This window comes from Lactuca virosa, chromosome 7 (assembly GCF_052849685.1).
Source record: "Lactuca virosa cultivar CGN04683 chromosome 7, Lactuca_virosa_CGN04683_v6, whole genome shotgun sequence".
In the NCBI taxonomy this organism is placed as follows: Eukaryota; Viridiplantae; Streptophyta; class Magnoliopsida; order Asterales; family Asteraceae; genus Lactuca; species Lactuca virosa.
This window is the reverse complement of record NC_136432.1, coordinates 54847341-54860273: the sequence shown is the minus strand read 5'-3', so window position 1 is coordinate 54860273 and position 12933 is coordinate 54847341. Positions and strand designations below refer to the sequence as shown.

At 35.8% G+C, this 12933-nt stretch overlaps 1 protein-coding gene across 1 annotated transcript; it reads right to left on the bottom strand.

Moving 5' to 3' along the window:
- Nucleotides 1–2594: 2594 nt before the first annotated feature.
- Nucleotides 2595–9358, bottom strand: HBT (CDC27 family protein). Its single transcript, XM_079060138.1, has 17 exons — nt 9038–9358; nt 8303–8441; nt 8032–8104; nt 7660–7769; nt 7500–7546; nt 7149–7246; nt 6087–6382; nt 5729–5884; nt 5285–5498; nt 4975–5198; nt 4742–4807; nt 4443–4562; nt 4276–4352; nt 4062–4181; nt 3507–3726; nt 3142–3423; nt 2595–3000 (listed from the first exon to the last, which is right to left on the bottom strand). The coding sequence occupies exons 2-17, from the start codon at nt 8405–8407 to the stop codon at nt 2950–2952; spliced, it is 2259 nt and encodes a 752-aa protein (XP_078916264.1). The 5' UTR covers nt 8408–8441; nt 9038–9358; the 3' UTR covers nt 2595–2949.
- Between the last annotated feature and the right edge of the window lie 3575 nt (nt 9359–12933).

Here is a 12933-nt window from a genome sequence, read left to right as displayed (position 1 = left end):
GTATCAAGTCATCACCTTGAGCTTCTTCTAGTTAAACCCCCTTTCTATATTGAGTTTTGGGACCATTTTGGGCATTTGGCGTTGCATTTCGAATGATGAACCAAGATCTGAAGTTGCAACTTCAGATCTAGGCTCATCTTGGCCCTTATCATCATAAAGTCTCAGTCTTTAGCATGTTGGTGAAGCCCTTTTGCCTAGAACCCCTTCTTTAGCTTGTTTTAGGTCATTATCACCATGCATGCACGTAAAGTTTGCAACTTTACGTGATAAACATGTCTTGGGAAGCTGGATCTACAATTTGGAGCCTCAGCATGGCTTAAAAAGCATCTGTATGGATGAAGGATTGAAGGGACTCGGCGAGTCGCAAGGTCGACTCGGCGAGTCATATGAAGATGGGCATGAACTCGACGAGTTGATGAACAACTCGGCGAGTCCGTTGAAGATTGCCTTGAACTCGGCGAGTCGTTCGAAGACTCGGCGAGTCGGCTAGGGTTTCTCCCAATTCTTGGACACGTATGAACTCGGCGAGTTAAAGGGGAACTCGACGAGCCAATCAAGGATTTCACGACTTCTCGAGTTCAGGAAGGACTCGACGAGTCGGTGAACTGCACTCGACGAGTCGAGTCAACATGGACTGTTGACTTTGACTGTGGACTTTGACTTTGACCAAGAGTTGACCAGTTGACTTCTGAGGGTATTCTGGTAATTTGGAGATTTATGAAAAAGGGTTTTATGGTAACTATAGGTGGTGGAGTTCATGTTGGAGATCCGGGAGTTGAGCTTTCTAGTTTCAGACGTCAGTTGCAAGGTGAGTTATCCTCACTATATCAACAGGGTCTAAGGCACCAAGGTCGGTCCTTATGGATTTGTATTTGGATTATTACATAATATGTGCATTGTTTCGCATCCTGTTAGTTAGGATGGTGATATGCTTATGTTTAGTGATCGGGTTCGGTCGATATCCTAGTTACAGGATTATGCTATGATATGAACTGGGTAGGTCGGTGTCTTGGTTTAGGACGTTGCTATGCTATGTGATCTGTTAGATCGGTTTGTCTGTTATTATGATAGCCTATGAATGTGTATGCACATGTTGTTTGATTTGGGTGTTGGGTTGAGGCGGTCCTGCTTTGTGCTGAAGGCCAACATACCCAGGGTGGTCCGGATAGACTACAAAACCCTAGAGGGTATGATAGTCAGACCGAATGCCTGGCGAGCGGTCCGGATAGGCTGAAGGCCCCGCGAGGCGGTCTCGACGTGCCGAAGGCTCGGAGAGCGGTCCAGATAGACTGAAGGCCTGCGAGGCGGTCCAGTCAGGCTGAAGGCTCATTATGCTTGCTGTGTGGTTATATGTTTATATGGCATGGTTATGTGGTTGGTATTTTGGGGGATAGCTCACTAAGCTTTCAGTCTTACAGTTTCAGTTGTTGTTTCAGGTACCTCTGGTGATCGCGGGAAGGCGAAGGCATGATCGTACCGCTCCTCTCGCTGTTATGACTTTTATGATTTGATACTGGGATACTCTGATAACTGTATTTTGAAAACAAACTATGTAATGACTTAATGGATTAAAATGTTTTTAAAAGTTTAAATTGACTTGAATTTTTGGGTGTCACATAGAGTTTCTATATATAATAGAGAATGTGACGACACTTATATGCTTTCAAGTTTGAAAAGTTTGAAATACAATTTTGGTCAATTTTAAAGTTCTACATTGTCAATTGTCATAACCTCTCAAAAGACTCCGCATCGAAGCGGATTACCTCTCGATATACAGTCCACTTACTACAAATCATTGTGTTCTAATCTTTTATACCTTAACAGCTTAACGTTTACATTTATTTATATCTTTGTAATTATTAATTGAAAGATCTTGATTGAACATCTTAATAATTTATATTTATGTAAATCAAAGTAAGTTTATTTTTATGAACATGGTTATGGGGGTTTGTCAAGATTGTTACACACACATACATAAAAACAAACACACCAACTCCAAAACAAACTTTTAACAAATAAAAGGAGGTTTTGCTAAATCAAGATTCCCTCATTTATCATTATAAGATCATATAAGAAAAAGTTGATTCACATGCCACAATATTAGGTCAAATTTAAACACCGCCACTGTCCGCCACCATATTGGGTCATAGGAAGAAAAAAAACGTGATTAAATACCATTTGCACATCTATCTTTTCTTATTTGGACATTAATATGTTCTGAAAAATACACACCAACCATAAAGCAACCCCGTCATAGTCATTTCAACGTCGTAGGTTAGTCATCCAAACGTCTGATATAAAAATTAAATAAAAAAGAAATTAACTAACAAAAAACCCCAACAACCTTATCCTTTATTTTTCAAAAAGAGTTTGTCGCAAATGGTTGATGTAGTATTTTAAATTTTTCTAAATACCATTGAGTTAAGAAATAAAATATCATAAATAGTTGCTTATCTTCCAATAAAATTTTAAATCAATTGTGCTTTGTGCAAACGAAATAATTCATTACCCATTTATGACTATTTAAATTTTTCTAAATACCATTACGCATGAGTAGATTGAACAGATAAAAGATAACCAGACACATTGTTCGCTTCAAGACAAAATTTTAATGTTTTATCAGCGCAAAAAACGTGAATGCCCTTCTTATCCCCAGTATTAAAAAATAACCCTAAAAAGCTTGTCCAGACACTCAATAAGATAAAGGTACATACCTTTTGTTGGCGGTTTCAACTAAACCGGTACATACATATAATCAAACTATAAACCGTCACCACTAACATATATATATCCTCTGTCATTACAATTTATCTAACATCTAAAGAACGAGGGCATTTTCGTCCAGAAACGGACTCCATAATTCCTTGTGAGTGCCACTTGGCGTGAAAGGTCCTTGTCGCATAAATTTTACAAATGGTCTTGACTTGCACTTGCATTTGAATGACACCTCTATAAATTATCTTCTAACTCATCCGGTACATGTAATTTCTCGATGGCAGCCTATCAGAAACAAATAAATTGTATCAGATAGTGCAGTGCCATGCATCAGGTCTGACACATGTTGTGACATGTGTCAGGCCTGATGCCAGGCCTGACGCAATGCGTCAGGTCTGTACTACTTATATTAGAAAAGTAGGTTACCTTAATAGTAGCGACATCTGTCGCGGAAGGTTTTAAATCCAACGCAAGACCGAAATGAAGCATGGCCTTGTCATACATAAGGCGGCGTTTATATATCTTTCCCATTAATGCATACACACTGCTTTCACGAGGCGCGTATTCTTTAAGCTCTTCTAGAACTTTCAAAGCACCATTAAAATCTTCCATGCTCACAAGAATGTTAGCTTTTTGATACATAGGGAGAGGGTTCTTCTTATCCGCAATTATCGCGTTCTCCATTATCTCTAATGCTTCTTCGTTTCTCTGATAGTTTTTATAAAGATTCAAATAATTAATTTTAATTTTGAATGTTAGTAACATTTTAAATGTATTATTTATTTATTTACCTTTAAGGCATGCAATGAGGTTCCCAAATAAGACATTATGACAGAAGAACGGGGGTTTATTTGGAGAGCCTTTCGAAAGTGATGTTCTGAGAATTCGTATTTTTCTTGGCGAAGATATATCATTGCAAGGCCATACCATGCGTTATAATGTCTTCCATCAACTTGAAGGGCGTTTTGGTAACTTTTTATTCCATTCTCAAAGTCCTCCAATGCCACATATCTGTAAGGAAAGATAAATGCATATCAAAAAAGTGATGTAAGGCTGCATTTGTAAATTGTACATGGGACAGGACAAGCTTTTATGGATATTTTTTATAATGAGGGTAAGGGCATTTTCGTCTTTTGCACAAACGGGACATTGAGTTTAATTTTTTTCCATTATGTCGTTGGTTGAATGGATAGTGATGTTTGTTTGGATAATGTGTTGTATACATAAGGTCTGTTTCTTTTCTAGAATGAATAAAGCGTCTGAACAAAAACTAAATGACCATTTTACCCTTACTATCCAAAAAAACAAATTTCACAACATGAAAAAAGAAGCAAAAAAAATCATACTCATGACCACAAAGGGTGTGAGCATATGCAAATCTTGAATTCAGTTGTACTGCACGTTGAAAGTTCTTGAGAGCGGTTTCATGGTCTTTTTGCATACTATAGCAATTTCCCATTGCACACCTGTCACATTTATATTAAAAAAAAAGTAGTTAAAATATAAAAAAATGTCTTTAGAGAAATAACTCGACTTTGTATATTTTTAAAATGGTTATACCATGATTGAGGGGCTAAGCGATCCGTTGATATTAGCTCTTGTGCCAAATAACTCAACCTCATATCCTCCTTCAGGTGCTACAACATACGAGACCAAAGATAATGGAAAATTACCATTTTGCCCTCTGAGAGTCTAGTTATAGTGTTATAATACCAATGAGAACTTACATATAAAACAGTAGAATAAATATCCATTCCTTCTAAGCTATAAGGAGAAGCCAATCTGGCATTGCTAAAGGCACGCTCAGCTTCTAGATAATCAACCAATTCAAAATGAGCTTTTCCCACCTGCGGTTAAAATTACCAAAGTACCCCCCAAAGTGGGATTTCCATTAATATCAACTTAAAATCTATTTACAGAAGAAAAAAAAAAAACATAGAACAAAATACCAGATATTCATTAATTCTAAACTTTATAAAAGGATGCTTATATAATGATATATATAATTATATAAACAATAATTTACCTGAGAGAGAACCCAGCCTGTGTTATATTGCTTATGAGGAAGTTGAAGAAACACATCAAGTGCATCCTGTTTCACAAAACTCAGTCATCAGCAAATTACATCACTAAAAAAAAGGTTTTCTTTTTAAGTATTTTACTTTCATTTCTTTTTATTCCAGCATTCTACATAAATATGTAACAAAAGTACATTGCTATTTCTTGAAAAGTTTGTTAGTTCTTCATAGTTCATACTACCTGACACCGATATAGACATGAAAGCCTAAAACCTTCCCCAAGGATTTTAAGAAGAGACAATACATCTGAAGCACCAGTTGCAATTTTTGATACACTCATGGAAGCCCTACTACCCATTGACATGATTAAAGCATCACAAGATACAGATACAGTATCAGGTGAAGGAGATGAACCAGAAGTTGTTGTAGCATTTGAACGTGTGTCATCAACCTCAGACCTAATCCCTGAGAAAATTATATAATATATATATAAGATAATGTGTAATTTTCAAAAATAAATTAATAAATGAAAGTAGGATTGGATTGTTGACCTTCATTAAAAGATTCAGAAGACCAAGATTTTTCTTTTCTAACAGTTACTGCACGAAATGCTGCAGAGGTTATCTTAGAAGTGACAGGATATTTAGAAGAGTGATGATTTGTTGTTGTTCCATTTCCAGTTATAATTGTTGCTACAGATCCAGTTTCTCCAGCAAGTCTAGTGCTTCTTCTAGGACCAGAATCAGAAAATAATCTTCCTGATATCTGAAAATAAATAAATTCATTAAAATTAGTTTTGCATTATTTTAAGTCTGTTGATTGTTTGTGAAAACAATTGACTGTTTCAGGATGTATTTAATGCATCCACATCAGATTTTCCACTAACTTTATTTGATAAAAACCTATTTATTATCACAAACCTTCTACAATGCATACAAATTATAATGTATATAGTTATAAAGAGAGTTAGATATTATGAAAAAAAAAAAAGGAACCTTTCTTAGCTTCCCTTCATCAACAAACTTTCTTCTAGGAGCTTGAATGGTGGATTTGACAGTTGACCTTGGAGAGGCATCAGCACCACCAGAACTTGAATTTGGACCATTTGGAACCATGTTTCTACATATAGGTGGTGGGGCCACACCTGACAACTATAAAAAAAAAAAAAAAAAAATGAGTTTCTTTTTTATTTAATATAGAAATCATGACTAAATAGAGAGTAAAATCGTAACTTTTTTCATTTTCTTTCACATTGGATAACTCACAAGATAAGTGTGATCCAAGAGAAAAGATGGAAAAAGTAAGTGGAAAATAAGAAGAAATAATAATTAAATAAATAAGTTAGTTATATACCTGAGTGGCCATTGGGGAAGGGGTATTATAAAATGATATGTTAGCATGAACACCATTATTGGGTTGAGTAGCAGCATTTCCAGCAAAAGCAGCACCATTATGATTTAAGGAATTATCCTTAACATTATTTCCATGTAAAAGTCTCAGTTGCCTTGGACTAACACTCTCTGCCAGCTGTCTCCCAGAAACTAGATTATGATCATCCCCAGGGGGGCCCACGTCATGACTCATGTACTGCTTCTGAATGCATTCAGAAGCTGATTCCCCAAAGACTGATGTTGCTTCTCCAGCAGCTCCTGAAACATAGGATTCTCCAAATCAATAAGACACACACAAAAGATGAAGTTGGATACTAACAGATCTAATGGGAACAGGACTTGGGCTATGTTTCTTATTCATTTTTTTTATGGCCATTATGGTCTTTTTTTAATCTAGCATCATTTCTGGAAACAGAAGGGTAAAATGGTCATTTACACTCATTCAGACGTTCATAGGAAAATGGTCATTTTCGATTTTGCATCATTTATAGAAAAAAGGGCAAAATGGTCATTTACACTCATTCAGACATTAATGGGTAATGGTCATTTTATATTTCACAACATTTCTTGACAGAAGGGTAAAATATTCATGTACACTCATTTCACACGTTAATGAATAATGGGTATTGGTCATTTTGTATTTAGCATCATTTCTTGACAGAAGGGCAAAATGGTCATTTACACTCGTTCTTCAGACGACTCATCCAGTCCAAAAAAGAAACAGACTTTATTCATCCAGCACCAACTCTAGACAAAAATCATTTATAAACACAGCACTTAATGGAAAAAGAAAAAGAAACAAGCACTTAGCTATATATAAATATGATTGTTCATTTTCAATTAATGCAGAAAGAACGACTTAATAGAGAAAGTCAACAAAAGGAGGCTTTCCCCAAGTATTCCATCATTTTTTTTTAATATTTTTTAAACATCATTTATCCAGACAACACTTAATAAGGAAAGAAAAAAAAAAAAAAAAACACTGTAACTTTTATTTTGCAAACCTGCTTATTAAATGACATACCTAACTTACACAATTCCTCATATGCAGCCCACAAGAGAGGATCTAGTGATAAAGCCTGGTTAAATTGATGAGCAGCACTTTTCATTCTATCTGTGTATCTGAAAGAAATTATGATCCCATGAGTTTAAAAAATATTAATATAAGAAAAACCAAATGCATAAGTTATAATACAGAATGAGACAAACTATTTTTGACTTAATGCAGAAAGAACTTAATACAGAAAGTCAGGAAAATGAGGCTTTCCCTAGCAAGTCCAACTTCTTACAAATTTGCCCTCATTCAGTTGTTCTATTTTTTGAGCAAAAATAAGTTTATTAAATGTTTAATAAGTTAATTATGGTATATATATACCTATATATGAGCCCAAGAAGATAATGACCAGCTGCACCATTTGGTACCTAGAGAGAAAAAAAAATAATGAGCAAGTGCTTGAATATGACATCATCAATCAGATAAATGTAAATGGAAAACATCAAAATTTGAATGTATGTTACAAAAGATCAGTGGATACCTCTGCACTTGGCTCATTAGAAGGGCATAATGCCATTTCAGCTTCATTTAGGAGATCCATTTGAAAGCATGATATTGCAAACAAGTATCTGGATTGAGGCATTTGTGTTCCTTCAAATACAATAATTAAGGAAAACAAGAAATTATAATAAGTTTCCCTTCATCAGATAACAGTTAATAACCTAACAAAAAGTATCCAAATAAGAGAATAGTAACCTTGATGAAACCAGATTTAAAGATGTGAATAAAACTACCTAGTGGAGTATGCATTAAGAGGAAAAGGAAAAGTGACAGAAGACTTAAGTTTGAACTAGAATAATATGGTGATGCCATGAAAATACTTTAAACATGAAAAATGACAGGTAACACATACCCTTTAAAATATGGTAGGCTGAGTAAGCTTGATTGCTTTGCAAGTAACATGCAGCTAACAATTGCAAGTTTGCCTGCAAAAAATCCACAATTTAGCAAGAAAGAAAGAACTTGATACAAAATGAGATACCAGAATCCAGATACTAATAGTGCCTAGTTACAAAAAGCCATTATTTTGGGGTGGTTTAAAGACAGAAAACTTTACAATTATAATCAAAGATATAGAAATATTCAATCTCAAAAAAAAGGGTGAATTTGAAAAAGATACATACCTCTGAGGGAAACTCAGAGCAAAGCCTTTCACACATGAAAATTGCATTGCGATATAATAGATGTCGCAGACTGTTCTGTACACAGTCAATTAACACACCCTCCATTGCAAACTCACAAAGATAGATCCAAATTTGCACACTGGAAATACAGAATTGTTAGATTTGAAGGTGTGAAAGTGTTAAAATGTAAGAAAGTAACATGATCCCATTGATAACACAAATCAGATACATTAGCATTTTAATACACAGCTATGAAGGCAAAGATATGATGTAACCGACCAATATGTCATTATTAACTTGATAACCTATGAAAAATACTTAACCCAAAAAGGGGAAGAAGAAAGCAAAGGGAAAAACTAGTAATTGAACAAAAAGTGGCAATAAAAACCCTAAATAGAATATGTAAAGGCAGCTAGAAAGTTCGCGGTTAAGACACAGACGAACAACCTAATGAGAATAGTCCATCAGAACAAAACACAAACGGCAGAGCTCAAATAGGAACCTGCTATAGTAAAGCACAAATAAAACGCAACCAACATCTCATATGAACATGCAAAAAGAAGGCTCTGAGGGTGACTGGGTACCGAATCATCGATACATACTCTCATTTCCCTTCCACGCCGAAAGAAACCCCAAATTCATCAAGCATCAGACTCGATAAATCGGTAATGATTAATCAAGAACCTATACATAAAATTCCTACATTCAGTTAGAAAGAAAAAAACAACCCAATACCTGTATCCACGATGATTAGTTGAAGATGGAGGCAGCGACCTCTGAAGCCCGGGTTTCCGAATCAATTTGAGATAAAACAAGTTATTTTCCTCACCAGATACAAAGACACTCGAATAATGGAGTAAAGTAGATATTGAAAGATGAATATGTTCTTGAATGACTCCCTTTGTCGAGAGATGCGACTACTGGTGTCTGTGTGAATAAGAGAGAGAGAGAGAGAGAGAGAGAGAGAGAGAGAGAGAGATTCAAATTTGTTCAACACTGAAATTGTGATTGAATCAGCGAGACGTCGTGAGTCACGACTCACGAGAGGGGTTTTTGGGGGATTTTGAATTTCGAGTAAACATTTAACCTAACGGTAAATCACTAAATCTCCAAATCGTTTATCGTTTATGCTTTAAATATCATTATTTTCGGACTCTAATATTTAATAAATTAATTTCAACATTTTTTGTAAGTGTGTAAAAAAGAGAAATAAAAAAGGTTAAACTATGTATTTTCTTCATGTTTGTCATTTTGGTCTCTGAAAATAAGCATATGTATAAGAAAAACCAAAACGTTCTTATGTGCATATATTGATGTCAAATCTATTTGTTGAATGTTCATCATTCGAACATTGGTTGTAGTGCTAAAATCTAACATGGATTATGTATTTTGTTTTTCTCGTTTGTTTCTTGATTGTGTCATAAAAACATGTTTTCGATTAAACTTCACATCAAACTTCCTTCGAAGTCGGCAAACATAACTTCATAAACTTGTTAGATAATAACGAGTTTTCAATGCATAAGTTAGATGGCATTATGGAACAATTTGGTTATAGTGATGGTATCTATTTGTACTCCTGTTTTATGATTCTATAGACTAATTTGAATTTTGATAGGAGTAAGGAAAGCAATAAGAAATTATGATGATGTGCTAAATCTTGCAAAATACATTATAAACTCTAACATTTGACAAAATGTCATCTCCTGTGGACAATAGCACATCACTCTATAGTGATTGTAACACCTCAAATTTTAAACCAAATTTTTCATTATTAATTTATCAAAATTAGAGTTTCACAACCAAGTTATCAATTACATAATTATCCCAAAACAACCAGTATCACAAATATCAGAGTTCATAAACATGTCCCAGTAATAAATCTCTCAGCGCATGTGTACAATTAGACATTCGCCTTCCCGCGGTCCTCGGAAGTACATGTCATATATAAATCAATAAATGTAAGCATGAAGCTTAGTGAGTTCCCCAAGATACCACATACAACACAGCATAAATAAACAACTATGAGTTATCAGCAACTTGAGGAGTATCAGCAGTCCCAATGAGCTAATAGCACGCCCTGTGGGTTATCAGCAACCCTGGTTGGTTATCAGCAGCCTCGGTCACATATAAATAGCATAACAACTTGTAACATCCCAAAAATAGAGACCAAAAATTTCATTTTAATTCATTAATAAAACCATAGACACCCAAACATCATATAAAAACCATAAGTCGTGTATCTCAAAATATCATAATATCTGTCAAAATATATCAGAGTATAAACATCTCAGGCTAAACAAATGGTGTGCGCACTGCAATCATCCCGAGCTCTTCCCCTTGCTACCGGAAGTATCTGAAACCAAAACTGAAAACTGTAAGCACGAAGCTTAGTGAGTCTCCCCAAACTACCACATACCATACACATAACATGCAACTAGGAGATACGGGCCCCACCCACACTCAATGAGATACGGGCCCTGTCCACACTCAGCTACTATGAGATACAGGCCCCGCCCACACTCAGCTACTATGAGATACGGGTCGCGCCCTCACTCAGCTGCTATGAGATACGGGCCCCGCCCACACTCAGCTACTATGAGATACGGGCCCCGCCCACACTCAGCTCCTATGAGTTACAGGCCCCGCCCACACTCAGCTAGTCATAAACATATATACAGGTATCACACGGACATCAAGTATAACTAAACTTATAAATTTGTACCATATTCAGCTATCTATGAGATACGGGTCCCGCCCACACTCAGCTACTAATCAGATCATATATACGGGTCGGCCTTGGTGCCTTAGACCCGTTCCTACTGAAGGAAACTCACCTTAATGTCGTGAATAGCTGAAAATCCATGCTTCGCAACCAGCTCTACTCATACCCTATACAGAACAACCTCTTAGATAACATTTCATACTCAAAACCCCTTCACGACTCAACCTTGGTCAAAGTCAAAGTCAACATCCTGGGTTAACTCAACTCGTCGAGTTGGTTCATCAACTCGTCGAGTTCCATGAATCATGAACCCTGAAATCGTGATCCCACTCGACGAGTTCTTTCACAACTCGTCGAGTTCCTCCTATCTACAGCATCGAGACTTCTCTTAGTCAACTCGTCGAGTCATCCTTGAACTCGTCGAGTTTTTGCCTTTAACAGGATCGGGACACTTCGTCCCAACTTGTCGAGTTCCTCTATGGACTCGCCGAGTTCTTCAGTCTGTTGCTTCATCTTAATGGGTTAAGCCTTTATTCTTCAGATCTAAGCCCTATACTCCACCTATACACTGAAAATGTCCTTTTAAGGGTAAAGTTTCCAACTTTACCCGTTAATTGTTGGATTAGTGTCTAAGTCCATAACTATTTTGGTATGTACTTGACCCGATTATGAGCATGGTCCTTTTGGGTTGCCTTCACCATAGCAATATGTAGGATGAATTAAGGAGAGAAAGGTTTAATTATGATTTATTAATATATTATGAGAATAATATATTAAAGGAGAAATCATATAGTTTAATTAATATTAGTCAAGAATTAATTTTGTGGCTAAAAGAGATTAATTAAATTAAGGGGACTGATATTGTAATTATAAGATAGTTACAAAGTTGGGCTTTGGATTCATTAGATGTCAATGGACGAATTCTATATGGAGGTCCATAAAGAAATCGTCCAAGGGCCTTCTGGAATGGTCCATTGGATTGCTTAAGGCCTAAGCAGTCAGATTAGGATTTCCTAGTTGTAAACCCTAATAGCCTACATGTATATAAAGGACCCTTAAGCCCCAAAAACGTGGTGAACTATTCCTTTAGGGTTTCCAGCCGTTTTTGGTGCCTCCTCTCTCCTCCCTCGTCATCCAAGTTGCTTAGTGGTGTTTGTGACTCCATTAGAGGTGCAACACTTGAGGCACTAAGCTTTCTGAAGCCAAGGATTGATTGTTATTACTATATAACAATCAAAGGTAAGATCTAAACCCTAATTTCAGTTATAGTTTATTAGATCTAGGGTTTATGGCTTTGGATTATCAATTGCATGTTCATTAGACAAACTAGATCCAAAGCTATTAGGGTTTGCATGTACACCATAGGATTGATGTATTGCTCGAAACCCATCAGTGGTATCAGAGCCTAGGGCTGTTTGTTAGTGAATTTGATGCTTACTTGATCGAAAATTGCATGAAAAACGAAGTTTTTTTGCCCTCTGCCTTCCGACTCGGTGAGTCAGTGGATGAACTCGGCGAGTCAGGCCGACTCGGCGAGTCCATGGATCTGGCAGCGTTTTTTGGCGATTTTCTTGCTGTTTTGGCTTGGGATACTTACCATAAACGTTTTTAATTCATAAGATCCGATTTTTATTGATATTGGGTGATTATCCTTACCAAAATAGAAGATAATTGTCAAAATTTAGATAATCTTTTGTTTTATTAGATAAAGATTGATTATTTGTAATTTAGATTTGAATTATCATGTGAAAAAGTTTCAATTTTCCCCTTTAGGTTTTATAGTTTAAATTTGAACTTAAAATTTTTGTTTTTGAAATTTGAATAGTTAAACCCTAATGTTTTGAAAAGTTTCAAAACTTGCCCTCAAGTTTTGGAATTTAAATTTTTGATTAAAAGTTTAATTTTGAAA

Bases quoted from the DNA above. Each gene is read 5' to 3' on its own strand.
- HBT (XM_079060138.1), bottom strand. From the start codon at position 8,407: ATGGAGGGTGTGTTAATTGACTGTGTACAGAACAGTCTGCGACATCTA. The intron at 5,199-5,284 runs GTCAACAATCCA...TAATTTTCTCAG, and splicing joins TTCTGAATCTTTTAATGAAG to GGATTAGGTCTGAGGTTGAT. The intron at 4,353-4,442 runs GTAAGTTCTCAT...CGTATGTTGTAG, and splicing joins TTTATTCTACTGTTTTATAT to CACCTGAAGGAGGATATGAG.